The sequence below is a fragment of the Lycorma delicatula genome, chromosome 4 (assembly GCF_047948215.1).
Source record: "Lycorma delicatula isolate Av1 chromosome 4, ASM4794821v1, whole genome shotgun sequence".
Classification (NCBI taxonomy): Eukaryota; Metazoa; Arthropoda; class Insecta; order Hemiptera; family Fulgoridae; genus Lycorma; species Lycorma delicatula.
This window is the reverse complement of record NC_134458.1, coordinates 172631113-172651833: the sequence shown is the minus strand read 5'-3', so window position 1 is coordinate 172651833 and position 20721 is coordinate 172631113. Positions and strand designations below refer to the sequence as shown.

At 30.0% G+C, this 20721-nt stretch overlaps 1 protein-coding gene across 4 annotated transcripts in view; it reads right to left on the bottom strand.

The window, feature by feature from the left end:
* Positions 1–20721, bottom strand: part of LOC142324083 (diacylglycerol lipase-beta-like) — a 284175-nt gene that overhangs the window by 21362 nt on the left and 242092 nt on the right. For all 4 annotated transcript variants that reach the window (XR_012756212.1, XM_075364715.1, XM_075364714.1 and 1 more), the window contains exons 8-12: positions 18785–18908; positions 12594–12737; positions 9437–9548; positions 2723–2815; positions 1613–1767 (exon numbers count right to left, since the gene is read on the bottom strand). Coding sequence is in view for 3 of the 4 variants with exons in the window: in XM_075364715.1 (XP_075220830.1) it covers positions 1613–1767; positions 2723–2815; positions 9437–9548; positions 12594–12737; positions 18785–18908 (628 nt within the window). In the remaining variant the exon portion in view is untranslated. The remainder of the gene's footprint in view (positions 1–1612; positions 1768–2722; positions 2816–9436; positions 9549–12593; positions 12738–18784; positions 18909–20721) is intronic.

Below are 20721 nucleotides of genomic sequence, written 5' to 3'. Positions count from 1 at the left end.
ATTAAAAAAAACAGAAAATAATATAGAATACCATCACCTCAAAACCTATGATGACAAATTTGTTCTCTCTTTCTATCATATTTGTCCAAGAATGCATGTACAGATGACTCCTTTGATTTTTATATACTCATCAATCAACATTTTTAGGACCGATGTTGATCATAGTTTATAACAGTCTTATCTAATTTTTTCTTTAAAAGATTCAGTACAAGTATCCTGTGAAATGGCAAAATATTCCTTTGCACAAACACCAATCAAGAAGGATAGATTTTTTTTTAACTTTTATTCTAATTCCTTCCCTCATTATAAGTTCAATAATTTCCCAAAATTCATAGAAAATTTCACAGCAATAAAATTTTTTTAGAGAGACTAAACCACAACAAGACTTCATAAATAGTGGTATTAATTACAGTCACAATTGACATTATTCAGTCATACTAAAACTCACAACAAAAAATAAATTATAAAACCAGTGTTAGCTATTTAATGAACCAATTGGAGTTATCCTGCAAGTACAATCTGATTCAGCATAGCCAATAATCTTTTTGTTAGCAGTCAACCCTTACTTTTGACGTATGTCTAATATCAGCACAGGTATATATGTTTATTTTATTCAATTTTTGCATACTTCTAATTCCATTTAATTTTTCCATTTGACCCACTTAGTGCTCTAGCAAAGAAGTTAGTTACATAGTTACATGTTGTGTAAGATATAAATAGAACTGCATATTTTGCGCTTTATATTGGTCTAAGTTACAGCAATGTCACATTTACACTACCACCCTCAAACAGTCCATATTTACCTATATAAGAAAACTAAAATTTAAACTCCTAAGTACATTATATTTATGCTAACAGAATTATTAGCTTATTACTTACATTTTTATTTGATTACAAACATTGGAGTTATTAATATTAAATGTTGTCGAATTTATTCTCAGAACAACAATAGGCCTATACTCAATTACAGTTACTTTATGATAAGACAAATTTTATAACTTATGAAAAACACCAAGTTTGTTGGAAGGAAAAGAGGACTCAAACTTTCTTGATGACAGGCACAGATGCTACCACTGTTTGGCGGAGTGATAGCACAGTTCGATGAAGTATTAATATTTATATTAATGAATATCAATAACAATTAAAAAACAATGTTTCACAGCTTAATAACTCAAATATAATTCATCCCATTAAAATACTTATTTATCTAAAATTTTAGAATATTTTATTGACTACTGGACAATGTAAAATATATACAAATCCTTTTTGTGAAAATGATATTATTTTTGATTCAAACAAAAAAAATCACCAGTTTTTTTGTACACCATGATTAGAGATGATACAGTGGTGTGTATTTTAAAAACTGGTTATTAATTTTATACATATTTTTCCATGACGTATAACTAACTCTTTTAAAGGGTGTATAATTTTGTACTGTTTAAATAAAATTGTAAACTTTTAATTATTATTAAAATTAAAATTTATCTTAAATAAATTAACAAAATTATGAAATATATAACTAAAATTTTTTTTTTTTTTTTAATTTTTATCACCAATAATAAAACACAAAAATGTCTAATAAATCAAAAATATAGACAGTAAAACTAATTACCTTTGGTAGTCTGCAAGCCTGAAGTACAATGAAAAGTTGATTTCTAAGATCTTCAAAACTATCGATGCTAAGCCTCATAGCAAAATCATCACCAACTCCAATAGATAAAACAAAATTTTCTGTATATCTGGCTGCTTCTAATGATAACAATCCAGCTAAAAGACAAAAAAAACAACACAATAAAACAAAATGATTAGAATAGATTTGATCAATAAAAAGTGCAATCATAATCTAACCAGTAAATAAAACTTGTAAATAAAAAAATATTTTATTAAAAAGATTTAAATGAATAAAAACCATTAATATTCCTAAATGTGACTCAGAAAAATCAAATTAAGCAAAGAACTAAAAACAGAAATTAAAATAACAAATGCGACTGGGAAAACATTAAAAACATGACCTTAAAAACCAGAAAGAAAATTAAAAAAATTATTTAGTCAAAAACAGTCTTTGGTGAATCCATGACTGCAATAAGTACTCACAGAAGTAAACAAAATAAATGGAAGGTTTGACATAACTGCAGAAAAGAAACAGATTTTGAAAATTATAAATAACTACAGAAAATAACAGTCAAAACATAAAGATCAGAAAAAAATAAAATATGAAAAATCACAAGTTTCTAATATTGAAGAAAGTTTTAGCTAAAATAATACACAAGATTTTTATAACATTTTTAAAGGATGAACCTCCATATATAATTAAGGTACAATTACACTTGAAGACCTATAAAACTTAGACAGATATACCGTTTGGTATATCTGACCTAAAGGTTAAATGACTGAAATGTATCATACAAAAATTATGTATCATAATGCATAATGTATAAAAAGAGAGCAAGCAATAACTAAATCTTCAAGTAAAAATTATGAGTAAAGAAAAATTTATTTAACAACATCTGTAGAATCATCTGTTAGTCAGCATTCAAATTAACAGCAAAGTCACTAGCAGCAAAAACACTCTAAAAATATTCAAATCTCTTTTAATGAAATAAAATAAAATTTGAAAAATTATTATATTTAATAACTACTGGATGTTGCAGGCATAAATTATGAATAATTAAATGTTACATAAAATGCACTTATATTTTGAAAAAATAGTTCATTTACTTACAAGGAGTAGCAAACGCAAACACTTTAATATCAGGATACACAGGTCTTAATAAAAGTCCTAACAGAATTGAAACACCTGCTCCTAAACTGTGCCCTGCATTAAAAAGAACAATTTACATTAAAATAGATTTTTAATCATCACATGTATTACATATATATATATATTACACATGTATATATAGTTAATACCCAAATAATAATTAGAGGTAATAATGGGTTTGCAATTATTTATAATTCATAGTATTCTCCATAGAAAAATAAGAGCTGACACTTACAAAAAATTATACAGATTACTATTATTTAATACAAAGTTTCAGCCAAATACAACATGATAGGAAATTACATAATTAAAATGTTCTTTTAATAAGCAATCAGATCACAAAAACATAATAATTAAGAATCTTTTTCTCCAAATAATGTAGTAAAAAAAAAACAAAACAATTCTTAAACATCACAAAACTGTGGCAACCAGGTAAAATTGCATTCATCTGAAAATATAAATTTAATTACACAAGTTTTATTCTTAAAATTTGTTCTATAAATCTCTGATTTCCTAAGCAGAAATGGTTTTATCTTTTTAATTTAACACAATTTACTTACTTAACACAATTTTACTTAAGAAAATTGGGTCTCCACCATTTCACAATTATCTTTGATGCTTCAAAGAATTTGATTTATAAGTTTTGATTGAAAAATTGGGCTATAGAGAATTGTGTGCCAGATGTGTACCAAAGATGTTAACCGACACATACACAGAAAAACATCTTATTGCAGCACATGAAATTTTTGCAGTGTTACTAAAATGAAGGTGATGAATTGTTTGATTATACTGTTACCAAAGATGAAACCTGGATCTCCTATTTGAATTATTTGAATGTCAAGACAAAGCAGCAATCAGTGGAATGGCAACATTCATCTCCTAGACAAAAGTAGTTCAAACAAGAATATTCAGTGGTATAGAAGCTTATGGCTACACTTTTTTGGGAGAAAAGATGTTGTCCTTGTCAAATTTAGTAATTGCGGAACTACTGTGAATGATGATATATATTGTGAAATATTAAGGGCTATAAAAAACTATCAATGTAGGATGTTATACTGGAGGGTTTATTTTTGCATGATGATCCTTGGCCACACACAGCAAGTCAGACAGTGAGTTAATTGGAAAATTTTCAATCCTCCACCCTGTAGCACAGACTTAGCTCTCAGCAGTTATTTATTTTCTTTTTCTTTACCTTAAACAGTGGCTTGCATCACAAAGATAACAAATTGAAAAATGGCTTACTAATAATTTAAGTCACTAGCGGCAGAATTTCTTGAAGAGGGAATGAAAAAGCTTGTGAAACACTACAAAAAATATGTTGAATTAAGTTGAAAGTAGCAATGTTTTTTTTATAAATGATAAAGTTTGTTTATATTTTTTAGTTATGTTTTGATTTCAAAATAGACCTTATTTTAAGATACACCATAGATTTATATTAAAAAAGAATGAGAAAAATACTAATACACTTTTACCTGGTTATCAAAGATCTCTTGTAAATAATGAATGAAATATCTGGAAGCCAGGGAAAAAAGATTATAAAATAAAATTCTGATTTCCATATAATTCATAAATACAGAAACTAAGTCTGAAACACTGAACTTTAATTATGTTGTCACATTTGCAAAAACAAATATCATGATAGTTTACGCATCTCTCTAAATCACCCAGATCCCATAATAAACCACTCAAAAAAAAAAAAAAAAAAAAAAAAAAAAAAAAAAAAAAAAATGGTGATGTAAGTATGGACCAAAATCATTTTAATAAGAAAGTAAACAATAAACATGTTTTAATAAAATGCTTATCTTATTTCTAACACCTTAAATCATTTTTCCACATAATTATGCTAATTTTTGCCTAAACATCCCAATGTATAACAACATTTCTGTACTTGTAGTCATCCACAAATGCTGCCAATCTTTTCATAAATAAATTACTTCCTTCAGCTCTTCAACATGATAAAAGTGATGTACTCTTCTTAAAAAGATCTTCTGTTTCATAAAGAGGTGAAAATTGTTAATGGCCAATTCCAGATTAAAGGATGTATGATAATAAACTTCTCATTTGAAACAATTGAAAGTGTCATGTTTGACCAGAAGTGTGAAGCCAGGTGTAGTTATGATGAAGGATTCAGCAGTCAATAGAATTCTCCTGCATTTCTGAATTGCCCACTGCACTTTCGAGACATAACTGTAAATGTTAATAAACAGTAAACATTTATAAAATTTCTTTCACTATAAACTCAACAAAGAGTGGATCTTTTCAACCTAGAACATCACCACTACCATCACTATGATTTTCTGAATTGAGAGTGACTGCTTAAACCTCTTGGGTTTACATAACAAATAAAAGTTAACACCATTCCACCAAACTTACACTGGCTTTTCAGTACTAAGTCTGTTCAAAAAATAACTGAACTTTTTTAATTATGCACCAACGAAAATATTTAGTGACATGCGGTTGGCAGCATTGTGTTCTGCATAACCTCCTCTGTAACCATATATTTGTGGATTGTTGATATCTTGTTTAATTTTTGTTACTGTTATCTGAATGCAACGGGTTTAAGTGTTAGTAGCAATTTTTGTGGTGTGATTTTTTGATGACTGAACTTTTGTTTCAATGTCATAGCCATAAACCCAGTTTTTGTCTCCCTTTATGATCCTTTGCATGAATGTTTCATCATCATCAGCTTGTTCAGGAAATTGCTGACAAAGTCCACTAGGTGTTCTTTCTGCTGTTCAGTCATCAAACAAGGAACAAACTTTGCTGCTACTCGATGCATGTACAAATTTTTCAGTCAAAATGTCTTGGCATGATACACTTGAGATGCTAACTTCTTCTACAATTTCTCTAACAGCCAATCAGCAATTTGCACGCACCAGATCGTTGATTTTCTGAATGTGGGTGTCATCAGTTGAAGTCAAAGGCCTTCTTGGTTGAGGGTTATCTTCAATTGACTGACGACCACTTTTAAATCGTGAAAACCATTCGCAGCATTGTGTATGACCCGGAGCATCATCTCCATAAGCTTGTTTCAAACCTTGAAAAATTTCTGTGAAATTTTTCCCCAGTTTCACGCAAAATGTTACGTTGTATCATTGCTCCTGAAAAATGCACATTACAAAAATGACTACTAACACTTAAACTTGTTGCACTCAAATAACAATAGCACAAAAACTAAATGTGACATCAACAATCCAAGAACATGTGGTTACAGAGGAACCACATGTTATATGGAACACAATGCTGCCAACTGCACATCATTAGATATCTAAGTTGGTGCGTAATTAAAAAGGTTCGGTTATTTTTTTAACAGTATAACAAGAAAACCTAGTTTCTTCAAATGTCACAATGCATATGAGAAATTAAGCGCATGATCATTTATATAAGTCTAAAAGTGATAGTGCAACACTCCCTACTCTTTACTTTAGGTTGATCAGTATGCATGCACAAAACCCATCTCATACGAGTTTTTGCATACCTGAGATCAACAATGACAATTTTATGAATAATGGCACAAGAAAGGAACAAACACTTTTCATGAATGTCATTAAGTGTGTGAGTGTGTGAGTGTGTGTGAGTGTGTGTGTGTGTGTGTGTGTGTGTGTGTGTGTGTGTGTGTATGTGTGTGTGTGTGTGTGTGTGTGTGTGTGTGTGTGTGTGTGTGTGTGTGTGTGTGTGTGTGTGTGTGTGTGTGTGTGTGTGTGTGTGTGTGTGTGTGTGTGCGTGCGTGTGTCTATGATTCTGTCTGACAAATGCATCTATTTGGTGCAGTAATCATCTGTAATAATAGTTGGATGCTAAGTCTGTTCATAAGCCATTGACACTCTTCCATCTGGAATTTGTAATGAGTGAGAACAGAACAAAATCCTAATAGACAAAATCATGTTTTATTCATTGCTATAGATATATTGAGCAATTAAATTTATTTCTGATACAATACGAAGAGATAAACATGCAATATGTTACTCAAACCAGACAGACAGCATATTATCTGAATAACAAAACAACTGTAATAATCTTATATACAGTAGCCACCATGTAACGGTGAGCTTGGATGATCAGCCCGCATGTCATTGCTATACTATTGTTCTCTAAATCATTGGCACACCATGATTAGTCATCTCTTAGTAGCATAAACATGATGCAACTGTTGTTTCAAATACAAAACAATTATTTATATTTTATTTTATTTTTGTTTCTCTTTTGCTTTTCCATGTATATATAGTTCAGTTCTGTGGTTCTGCCTCTCGGTATGGTTCTTTTGGCATGTGTTGTGTATTTTGTTACATGGTCAATTAACTAATTAACTAATTATGGCTGAATTTAACCCTGTTGTGAAGGGTAAAAAACTTTGAAGACAGGCACATGAAATTGTAAATGTGTATGATTTCATGAAGAAAGAATGTTTAGCTGTAGGAAAATTAAAAAATGACAAGTATTTAATTCCTATACAAGAAGTGTGAAGAGAAAACTGTAGCATTTCCAGAATTCAGGTTCAAAGTTCAAGAAAAGAAAAAATAGAACTTCTTCAATCCAAGGGGCCAGAATGTTTGTTCATCACCCTGAAAAAAAATAAACGTTCTAAACCAGTTACCGGATTAGATGATTTGATAAAGGTATGGTTAGGCAAACTGTGAATGAATTTCACTCAAAGAAAGGACCTCTGTAAAGAAGTAAAGAATTAAAAATTCAAATTAATTTTAATGGCAATGAAACTAGTTTAAGAGCAAATAATTTTGAAAGAATTAGGTTTTAAGTAACACAAAACAGAAAACGAAAGGGAAATTTTAGTTGTAAAACATGATATTAGGCAGAAAATGATTTCATATTTGCAGCCAATCAGTGATTTTAGAGAATGTAACTGGGTGATCATATATTTGGATGAATACTATGTTTTATTATCTCAATCAGCAGCAAAATCATGGGCTAATGACAGTGGTGCAGGACTTCATTTGCCAATAAATAAAGGTAAATGCTTAATTATAATTCACCCCAGAAGTGAAATGTGCTTTATTTCAAATGCAATGTTAACTTAGACAGCCAAATCAAAAAGTGGTGATTACCATGATAGCATGCATACTAAAACTTATTTGAAATGGGCTGAAGAAAAATTAGTTCCTAACCTTCCTCCTGAGTCTGTAGTAGTTATTGATAATGCTCTGTATCATAATATCCTTTCTGAAAAACATCCGCTGTCATCAAGCAAGAAATAAGACATGACTGACTACAAAAACATCATATTCCACTTTTGTCTCAAATGCGTAAACTACAACTTTATGCACTAAATAAATTGAACAACAGTAACTGAAAATGAAACCAATTTGATGAACTGTTAGAAAGAAGTGGGCATCAAGTTCTTTGGCTTTCACCTTACCATCCTGATTTAAATCCAATCTAGATGGTATGGTAAGAGGTAAAAGATCATGTTGTAAGCCAAACACAACGTTTAAGATGTCAAAAGTGCAGAAACTGTATAAAGGTAAAATGAATTCAATGAGCTATGAACACTGGAGACCTTACTTTGAAAAGATTTAAAAAAACAAAGGTGAATATTGGAGCCAAGAATCATTAATAGATTCTCTGATAGTATCTTTCATTGTCTCTTTATGTAGTGATAGTTATAATAGTGACAATTACAGTGAAACTAGTGGTGACAGCTTGGAGAACATTCTAGCTGAGGAATTAAAACTGATAATTCATTTTCCAGTAAGTAACTAAAGTTACAGTAATAACCAACTACTGCAATATTTATCATGTAATTAGAAATAGATAAAATTTTGTCATCCATTATTACATTTTACAATGTACAGTACAGAATTAGCCGACTGTATTTCATTTCAAAATTTTTGCATTCATTTGTTAAAAATAGAACTGAACGAATTTGGTAAGGGGGATTACTAAGGGCAAGGAACATGTTTTTACAATAGGTAGTAATAGTCACCAATCCTCGCTCGCCATTACTTGGCGGAAACTGCAAGTAATATCAAACTTTTAAAAATAAAACACAGAATTCTTTCTCCTGTTTTAAGTACACACAATGAACAGCCTTCTGCTCTATAATAATTATTATAAACAAAGAGTAACCAGTTAAATTTACTGTAATATTAAAATGATGTGCTAATCAAGTAATAATTAATTTAATTTGAAAACATTTCTATTCAATATATGAAATATACTAAAACTTTTCTAAAGTTACTATACCTACAAAAAGTTTTAAATTCTATTTTGAGGAAATAATTATTGAAAAATATTCAAAGAAAGTAGTAATTAATTTAGATATTATTCTGTATCTAATAAGCTTGCATTACCATTTTTAAAAAAATTAAAAGAACAATAATTTGTCAAGTTTTTGGAGTGAAAAAATATCATTATTTTTCAGTTACAAAATGAATGAATTACAGTGAGTGAGTTAATGAATCAAATTCAATAGATCACCAGAGTTAAACAAAACTGGATATAGTTTCCCTGTGTGCAGCAGGCTTTTATTAGTGGCTAATATCCGTCGTAATGGCAGTTGATGCCAATTAAAATACAAGAAGAAAAAATACAAAATAAATTAATAATAAGAATAAAATGTTTATTCACTATGTATGTAACAGTCATGCTAATAGTTATTTTTTTTTTTCTTTTAAAGATATATGAAAAAAAGATAATGCTGTTTAAATTAAATGTTACCTGTTAATACAAGATTATATGTAGGGTACATTGCAAATGTTTTATCTAATATACCCATGTCTTCTATGTGTTTTTTCAATCTAACAGCACACATTAACATTCCTTTATGTGCCTGAAACAAATCATGTTAAGCATATAAACTGTTGAATGTTTAATAAATAAAAGCTTTAATACATTACAGAAAATAAAATAAATATTCAAAGAAAGAGCTGACTTTATTGCTGAGGTTTGCAAGCATGACAACATATAAGTTATAAGTTGCTTAAATAAGCAAAACATCTGTATTATGAGTAAGCAGTAGTCAAGTGCAGTTGTGCTATAGTTCTTAAATAAGTATTTGAGGCTAAAACTACTTTTATTATTATTATTATATTTTGTATCAAATGCGCAAAATCTGTAACAGATCAACAATTGCAGATTACTTATCATAACTGCCATGGCATATTTCATGTTACAAGTGCAATTTTTAATGATGAATGAAGAAAATATTTCTGGACGAAGAAAATAAAATATCAAGGTGAGGTTTTTGTAATACGGAAAAAGATTGAGCAATATTATACATGATACATCCAATGAGGAAAGTTTTATGCTGAAATATATCTTTAACCCGATTACAGAAGTTAGATTGTAGATAAAATATATAGAGAAAATCTAGGAGTTGATAGAATTTTAAACTTATGAGATTACAGTTTTGGGATAAAGAAACTGTGAGCTTCAGATCAGGTGTGATGAATTGGAGCCATATTCCAATACCAATATGCTGAAACTTTTGTATTCTGGAATCCCCTATTGAAAATATGTTTTCAGTCATCCAGAATTTCAGCAATGCTCTTAATTACCCAACTGAAGATGATGAATTTAAAGAAAAATAAGAATGCTGAGGGACCTGCTATTAATGTGGTTAAATCTCTAAGGAGTACGGACAAAGATGGCCTAATGCAGAAAACGAAAGTTGAAAGTCAGTTTTCTGGCAATAGCAACCAAGCTGTAGGACAAAGGCTGCAGGTATCTCTGGATAAAAAGGGGAGAAATTATGCTGAAAAAAAAGGAAGTCTCATAACAATGTTACAATCTTTGGAAGATTTAATATAATCTTTACAGTTTTGTTATTTAAAATTATATTTAGTTTGTTTTGTGTTATGTTTATTTTGTTTTTGTTGTTTCATTGTTTCCGGTTGTTCTACGGAATTGTCAGTGTAAGTTTATTTTTCTATTTACTATTTTATTTTATTTCAATACAAGATAACTTGCATTCAATGATGCACTAATTAACTTTTCAATTAAGCCATTATTGAAAAATAATTTATTACATTTTATTTCAGGGTCAAGAACCCTGTGCTATTTGTGTACATAATTGTATAACAATAGTATCATAAAATATTAAACTAAGCAGTTATGTGAAAATGATTATGAACAAATGTCACTATGGTACCACCACAATGTTCTTCTCTTATGTATCAAACATTTAATACAAATACCAATGTGGTACATATGAAATATTTAAATCATGTCTCTTAAATCCTTGAACCCAAAACTGAAAATTGGATCGTAAGAATCTTTTAGATTGTAGACTAATCCAAATATAATTTAGTTCCACTTCAAACCAGGAAAAATATTGTGGGCCTAGATATTCAAGTAAAAGTTGAACTGAATTCTTAAATATACAAATTTATTTATAAATATTATAAATCTGTTCATTATTTGTAACTAAAAGTTTTATTATTCTATCTACTCTCCTCTAATCTCTGAGTACATTTTACTATTAACAAATAATCATTTTATTGCCTTATTTTATCTATAATCATTTTATTCATAGAAATCCACCTGTGCACAAAAATATGCCAGTAGAGATTTAAGTCAATTTAGCAATACTGTTTAAACTTTTAAATCTTCTAGAACTCTAAAGAATAAAAACTATTCTCTAGATGATGAAAGACATGTAAGGTGACAAGTAAGATGATCAAAAGTTACTAATAAAATTTCTGATTTTCTGAACAGTGCCATGTAGTATTGCATAGGCACACACTGTAATAATCATAATAAATAATAACAACTGCAAAATTGAAAATTCAAAACTCATAAATTCAAAAATGCATTGCAGATACTAACACTGAATTTTTGTCCCTGTTAGTTAACAATAACAGGAACCATCTGACATACAGTAATGAATACAGAGGTAAGTGTGTGGCACTATGAGTTTAATGAAGACTGTACAAATATTCATGAAACGAGAGTTTTCCTGTGATAATTTTATACACTATTCTTTACAAAAAAAAAAAGTAAAAATCAAAGCATTAATTGTAAACCATCAATCTTTTTTTTTAACTTCATAAAAAAAGCATTCTAGATCATATATCTGAACACTGCAATTTCAACTCCTCTCTTTATCATAAATATTTGTGTAGTCTTCATTTAACTCTTGATGCCACACACTTAACTATTTTTTTATTCATTCTCTAGGTCCATAAATTTCACAAAATTCATTCAAAAATTTAGCACTATTATAAAATGTTGAATGGAGAAATCAAATCTCCACTTAGAATTCACAATTAACTACTGCCATAGTCATCATTTATTCCCAGTTAAAGGAAAGCAAATGGTACACTGTGATAAAATGGCCAATAGCTTCTTTAAAATTGGTTCAAGCTATTGTATAAGTGTATTCATTGTTGCTAACATTATAGTTAAATAGTAAGATTATATTCAGAATTATCCACTTTCATCAGAACTTTCTTATACAAGCATAGTATCAGTTAACACGTAACAATTAAGATGCAACTGTAATGTTTAATGAATCACATGTAACTTTATATTACATCACATAATCATATTCTGAAATAAATAATTTGCAGTAAAGAATGTCATTCTTATTTATTCACTATATACCACAACATAGTAAATAAAGACTAAGTATTATTGAGTAAAGAAGATATAAATTACAATAAATATATGAGGAAATAAAGTCATAGTAAAATAAAAAATATATATATATATTTTTACAGACAACAATCTCTGAACCCTCCCTATATGAGATGAAACACCATATAGTTAAGATCTTTTACGGTAAGAACATAAAAAATATCACACACAACAATAAACATAAAAAATAAAACATAATGAATGACAACATAATGTAAAATACAAAACAAACAATTACCATGGAATCTTCAGGTACACCCTCCACTTCTAGTTTTTCTGGAACACCAGTAAGATCAGTGAATATGTCTCTTAAAGACATTGAACCTCTTATCGTAATTACAACTGACTTAGTTTTGTGATCAGCAATAACACAAAATGGTAACTAAAACACATATAGTTCATACAAAAGCAATTATATAAAAAATTAAAACTAAAAATTTTTAATTTTAAAACGAGTAACACAATGACAAATTTTGAAATACTTACAACATATGTTTTGTTTACAATATTTGAATTACTGGATGAAAAATCAATTCAAATAAGCAAAAATCCAATTTAAATCAATGAAACAAAACTTTCCATAACCACCGAGAACTTGTTGAAACGCGTCGATGATGAAATCAGAGAGATCGTCGCACAACGATTTTCGACCTGGCCCTTCTTTTTCTGATGTTTCAAGAGCAGTTATTGGTCGCATTGTTCATGACCATTTAGGCTTCAGAATTTTTGTGCATGTTGGGTGCCACACATCTTAATAGAACATCATAAAAAAATCCGAATGAGATCTGCTTTTGAATCTTTGATGCGCTACACAGAAAATGGTGATGAGTTCCTTAATTCATTTGTTACCGGCGATGAATCACGGATTTTGTATTACATGCCACAGAGAAAACAGCAGTCAAGTGAATAGCATCATCCTCAATCACCTACCAGACCAACAAAGGTCAAGCCACAGCCATTTGGAAGCAAACTGATGGCCACAGTCTTTTGGGATTGGTTTGGCATACTGCTGATTGATTTCAGGCTACATGGAACAACTATAAATGCAGAAGCCTACTGCGAAACTCTACTTAAGTTACAGCTTGCCATTCAAAATCATGACATGGGCGGCTGACCGATGGCATCGTCCTGCTGCACGATAATGCACGTCCACATGTTGTGGGTCCGACACATGATTTACTGAAACATTTAGAAGGGAATTTTACAATCACCCACCATATAGTCCAGACTTAGCTCCTTCTGATTACCATTTGTCTGGGTAATTGAAAAAAAATCTTTGAGTGGTAAGCAATTCACAGGTGACGATGAACTTAAAAATGCTGTTAATCAGTGGCTAAATGGACTGGCAACAGAAGAATACGACAAGGGTATATTGAAGCTGGTGTATTGCTACAATAAATGTCTTAATTCATGTGGCGATTATGTAGAGAAGTAGTATAAGGTATGTGGTTTAGGAGAAACAAAAACAATATTAATAAAGTTTTCAGAATAAATTTATTTACAATGAAATGGTATTTACTTTAGAGATAACCTCTCATATATTCAAATCATCTACATGATCATGTAATTGTTCATATGGAGAATCTTTCACTGATGTTATCCAAAAGAAACTTACAATGACCACCACAGGAACTCCCTCTGTGTTTAAATAAATAAAGATCTGAGCATTTGGTCTTGAGTAAGGCTTAACATGTAGATTGTCGAACATGTATCATGTGCTCACATAAGTTCTATAGTAAGGTTAACTTTACACAAGGTGTGTGGTCAGATCTATTTTTTTCAATACTGTTCACAGAACAACTGTTTACCCAATGAAGATCTACTTATTATATTAAGCAGTAGATAATTTGGTAGCTGATTTTGCTGTACTATTTTCATTAAAAAAAAATTGCAGAAAAATTCTAATTACACCATTAGATTAATCCAGTGGTTCCCAAACGTTTCCTAGTTGCAGCACCCTTTTTCAATTAAAATTTTTCCATGGCACCCTACCTTAAGTAAAAGTATGACTATTTGTAAGTAAGAGATCAAAATAGATAAAACTTGTGTATCTTCATTATTTTTTACTTTATTAACATTAAATTAATAATCAGTGGCTAAATGGACTGGCAGCAGAAGAATACGACAAGAGTATATTGAAGCCGGTGTATCGTTACAATAAATGTCTTAATTCATGTGGCGATTATGTAGAGAAGTAGTATAAGGTATGTGGTTGATTCAATTAATGTCTTGATTCAATTAATTATGAAATTTTTACAGTATTTCGTGGCACCCCTGTGAAGAGGCTGCGGCTCCCCATGGCACACAGTTTGAGAATCACTAGATTAATCAATTTTTTCTATGTAAAATGTATAAAAAGATGTTCTGTGTAGTTTTCTTCTTTTTTTATTTATGAAAACAGACAGTTCTTTCATTCAAGTACTTAGCTGTAATTTAGTACTTACTATTCACAACATTATAATATTAAGTCAAAACTATCAATGCTTGAATAGAAGACTGCTGTTATAAATGCATATTTTTAATACACAAAGTAGCTTCAAACCTACAATCATCTTGCATTTCCATAATTTTATTCCAATTTCAAATCATTATTGTTGAATTCATGTTGCACTGATGATTCCAACAATACCAAATTTATCACAAAACAATCATCACATCCCAGAATGCGCTTCTTTTGCAAAAACAATCATGGGCATATTTGAAAAAACTCTATGACTTACTTGTATGCCTATTAAATCTCATATACACATTTTTTTTTAAATAAAAAGTACATAAAATTTCATTTCATTCTGATATTTTTTTTATTGTACTATTGAATTATTATTTATTGTAAAATTTTTTATACAATCAAAAGTTAACAATTATTAATAAATCAATATATTTAAATTAAAAAAAAAGTTAAAAAAAAGGAGATGAAGTCCGATTTGAACCGATGTGCCCTCACCTTGTAAGATCCAAATATTTCATTAATTAAAATTTTATTTAGCTATAACTCTGGAACCAATGAAAATAATTATCACTTATGGTTTATCGTTGAAAAGCTCTCAATGAGGGCTTATTACTTCAGTTAAGAAAATGTCCAAAATCCAAAGTTTTTGGATTTCTGGCTTTTTTAGACACTTTTGGTCCAGTCAATTGTAATCAAAAGATAAGGTGCACAGCTAGATGTTACAACAATCCTAAATCCAAAATTTCAACATCCTACGGCTATTTTTTTTTTAGTTATGCAAGATACATATGCACATACGTACAAGCAGATGTCACGCCAAACTAGTCAAAATGGATTCAGGGATGGTCAAAATGGATATTTCCATTGAAATCTGAAAATCAAATTTTTTCACGATCACAATTTTACTTTACTTTACATGCTTTACTTTGTACATGGAAGTAAAAAGTACCAGTTTAACGAACTGGTACTTGGCAGAGTAATAAATAAGGATTATATGAAAAATATATTAGAATATAAAATTTTTTATCAACATCTGCTATTCTTTTTATAGTAGTCTAAATTTTACTCTTCCAAAAATCTCCTGAAAAACTATTTTCCTATTACTATGCTAATAAAAAAAAAGTAAAAAAATGATGTGCAAGTGTTGTTAAATACATTTTACAGAGAAAACTGATCAACCTAATAGTGTAGTTAAATTTTTTCTACTATTTTTTTTTTTTATGTTACAGTTACACAGCAAAGTTATCTGCCAAATTTTATGATGCTTAACATAATATGCCTCAGTACACATAGAGTAACAGCAAGATAGTTTCATTTCACATTCGGACCAAGGCAATATCTTAAGGACAACTACTAGGCCTCTACTTTATATATATATAAAATATAGTTTAATGGACTTGCAGAGAACTGTGATATTTGGAGATCAGCTGCAAAAGACCAATTCTAGCATTAACAAAAGAAGATATGTATGTATTAATTATTGAATAATAAACTTATTAAAACATAATAAAACATGCAATTGGTTTTATGTACATTTTTGCCTCTAAAACCCATAACCTGAATAAAATAACCCAAATTTCTAAGTAACAATGACAGTAAATAAACAATTTTGTGATCATTTAGGTTTTTGGAAGTGAATTTTGTGAGTAATGTATTCACACTATTAATTATTTTAATAGAAAAATAATAATAATAATAATGGTAGCAAAAGTAAACTGTTTTGTAAAACAAGTACTTTGGATAAGTAAAATAGTTCAACCAAAATTTCAACTATTCATAACATTGAATACTGCACATTGCAAGTTAAATAATTCCTCAACCATGTTACTTCACGATTTAGATCATATGTACCATGTGCATGATCTTTGATTTTAAATTTTTGATGTCTGATATGTAAATATAAATTGTAATAATACCAGAAATTAATATGAGTGCAAAATATTTAAAAAATAAATCCTCTGGATTGACTTTGACAAATTTAGATCCATAATCAACATAGACATACACAGATGCATCATGAAGTTCTCCCAGGAGATTCATAACTTATTCTAGTAATGAAAATAATGGAAAAAATTCAATAAACATATGTCCTAAATACTTCATTTGCGAGTTATGACTAGTAAAACATTTTGCTTGGATTTCAGCTACCCCAATGAAATGAGGTCGTACTGATATATTTAGGACGTTCATTAAGGGACAGAATTAGTGATTTCTTATGATTTTTGACCTGAAAATTTGAATAAAATGCATCCCAGAACCATATCCACAGTATTTTTTGAGAAATGTGGGGCGAAAACCAATAAATTGCGGTAAAAGAATCTGTTTTTTTTTTACATTTGACATACAATAATGTTAAATAGGTATAATAAATACACAAAACTTTAAAACAAAACTTGTACAGAATTTAATTCTGAACAAAATGGGTAAAATATGTTTAATAAAATAAAGAAAATTTGAATTTTATTTAGAAACAGTACACTAGACCAAAGTGCATTATACGTACTAATTTATAATAAATGTTCAAAAATGGGCCTGCCATTTTCAAAACAATTTTTGGCACACTTCTGTACTGCTTTTGTTGCTCTTTTTAGTTCTTTAGGGCTGTCCTTAAGTTGCTCAGCCACATCTATAATGTGGACAATTAGTTTCTTATGAGAATATATTTTTGTTTGTGTAGAATATATTTTTCATTCATCCCAGACGCAAAAATATAAAGGAGTTAGATCAGGCAATCTTGGTGGCCAGGAATGTGAACCTCAACAACTGATCATTTTTCAGGGAAATGATGAGTTAAGTGAGTGGAAATGGCTCAAGAGAAGTGGGAAGGTGCACCATCATGCTAGAAGTATAATTTACATCTCAGTGCTAGAGGAAAATCTTCAAGCAGCTGCTGCAATTCTGGAAGAAAGTGTAAGTAGACCTACGCATTTAAGCGGCCAGGTAATATGAACAGTTCAAACAGCTGATTGTGAAGAAAGCTGCACCATACATTGATGGTAAATTAGTGTTGAAAATTGCCTTCCACCATTTCATGAGAATTTATTTCTGCTCATGTAAGCTCATTGCAAAAGTTGTTGATGCCTCTTGAATGAAATCTGCCTCTTCAATAAACATAACAATAAACAATCGACGAGTTGTCGATTTTTATTCCACCAGCTGCAGAACTCCAAGTGAACTCCAAGTCCTACGCAAGAACTATCGCATGAAAATAAACAAGAACAAAACAAAAGTAATGAAATGTAGTAGAAATAACAAAGATGGACCACTGAATGTGAAAATAGGAGGAGAAAAGATTATGGAGGTAGAATTTTGTTATTTGGAAAGTAGAATTACTAAAGATGGACGAAGCAGGAGTGATATAAAATGCCGAATAGCACAAGCTAAACGAGCCTTCAGTAAGAAATATAATTTTTTTACATCAAAAATGAATTTAAATGTCAGGAAAAGATTTTTGAAAGTGTATGTTTGGTGTGTCGCTTTATATGGAAGTGAAACTTGGACAATCGGAGTATCTGAGAAGAAAAGATTAAAAGCTTTTGAGATGTGGTGCTATAGGAGAATGTTAAAAATCAGATGGGTGGATAAAGTGACAAACGAAGAGGTATTGCGGCAAATAGATGAAGAAAGAAGCATTTGGAAAAATATAGTTAAAAGAAGAGACAGACTTATAGGCCACATACTAAGGCATCCTGGAATAGTCGCTTTAATATTGGAAGGACAGGTAGAAGGAAAAAATTGTGTAGGCAGGCCACGTTTGGAATATGTAAAACAAATTGTTAGGGACGTTGGATGTAGAGGGTATACTGAAATGAAACGACTAGCACTAGATAGGGAATCTTGGAGAGTTGCATCAAACCAGTCAAATGACTGAAGACAAAAAAAAAAATGAATAAAAAGGGGGTCAATTATCAACTAAAAGAGATTTTTATACAATAAAGCATAGACTGGAGAAAAATTTATATATGAATTAATAGAATTACCTCATACAATCTGTTTCTGAAATTTGCATACAATATATCATCTTCAGCCAGTTTAGAACTATACTTAACACCTGCTAAGCTACAAAGACAACAGTTGTCATCTTTAACCACAGTTTTCTTATTCCTATATAAAAATAACAAAAATGATTAGTAAACACAAATAACAGGAGAAAGTAATAAGTAATAAAACTTTATGAATGAAAACATCCAAAAAAATAAGCAACTGAAAATCAAATTATAAAAGTATATTCTATAGCAACTGTTACACATGAAATAGACAGTTCATAAAAAATAATAATGCTACTATTAATTATCATTAAATAATAATGACAAAGGCAGTGTAAGTAATTTTTAGTCAACATAGACTCTTATATCATAAAATAATTTATCAATGAATTTTACAATAGTTAAGATCTCTCAGCCAATTGCTTTTTGACTTTGGTCAAAACTTCCATTTTTATATTACCAGTGTAATATATTTGAAATCAAACTTTAAGAATATTTAACCAATTTTAAGTTCATATTTGTTCAGTGATAATAAAATATTATCTTATTGAAAAATAATTACACACAATGTAACTTTTTTTTTTGTCTTCAGTCATTTGACTGGTTTGATGCAGCTCTCCAAGATTCCCTATCTAGTGCTAGTCGTTTCATTTCAGTATACCCTCTACATCCTACATCCCTAACAATTTGTTTTACATATTCCAAACGTGGCCTACCTACACAATTTTTTCCTTCTACCTGTCCTTCCAATATTAAAGCGACTATTCCAGGATGCCTTAGTATGTGGCCTATAAGTCTGTCTCTTCTTTTAACTATATTTTTCCAAATGCTTCTTTCTTCATCTATTTGCCGCAATACCTCTTCGTTTGTCACTTTATCCACCCATCTGATTTTTAACATTCTCCTATAGCACCACATCTCAAAAGCTTTTAATCTTTTCTTCTCAGATACTCCGATTGTCCAAGTTTCACTTCCATATAAAGCGACACACCAAACATACACTTTCAAAAATCTTTTCCTGACATTTAAATTCATTTTTGATGTAAAAAAATTATATTTCTTACTGAAGGCTCGTTTAGCTTGTGCTATTCGGCATTTTATATCACTCCTGCTTCGTCCATCTTTAGTAATTCTACTTTCCAAATAACAAAATTCTACCTCCATAATCTTTTCTCCTCCTATTTTCACATTCAGCGGTCCATCTTTGTTATTTCTACTACATTTCATTACTTTTGTTTTGTTCTTGTTTATTTTCATGCGATAGTTCTTGCGTAGGACTTCATCTATGCCGTTCATTGTGTCTTCTAAATCCTTTTTACTCTCGGCTAGAATTACTATATCATCAGCAAATCGTAGCATCTTTATCTTTTCACCTTGTACTGTTACTCCGAATCTAAATTGTTCTTTAACATCATTAACTGCTAGTTCCATGTAAAGATTAAAAAGTAACGGAGATAGGGAACATCCTTGTCGGACTCCCTTTCTTATTACGGCTTCTTTCTTATGTTGTTCAATTGTTACTGTTGCTGTTTGGTTCCTGTACATGTTAGCAATTGTTCTTCTATCTCTGTATTTGAACCCTAATTTTTTTAAAATGCTGAACATTTTATTCCAGTCTACGTTATCGAATGCCTTTTCTAGGTCTATAAACGCCAAGTATGTTGGTTTGTTTTTCTTTAATCTTCCTTCTACTATTAATCTGAGGCCTAAAATTGCTTCCCTTGTCCCTATACTTTTCCTGAAACCAAATTGGTCTTCTCCTAACACTTCTTCCACTCTCCTCTCAATTCTTCTGTATAGAATTCTAGTTAAGATTTTTGATGCATGACTAGTTAAACTAATTGTTCTGTATTCTTCACTTTTATCTGCCCCTGCTTTCTTTGGTATCATTACTATAACACTTTTTTTGAAGTCTGACGGAAATTCCCCTT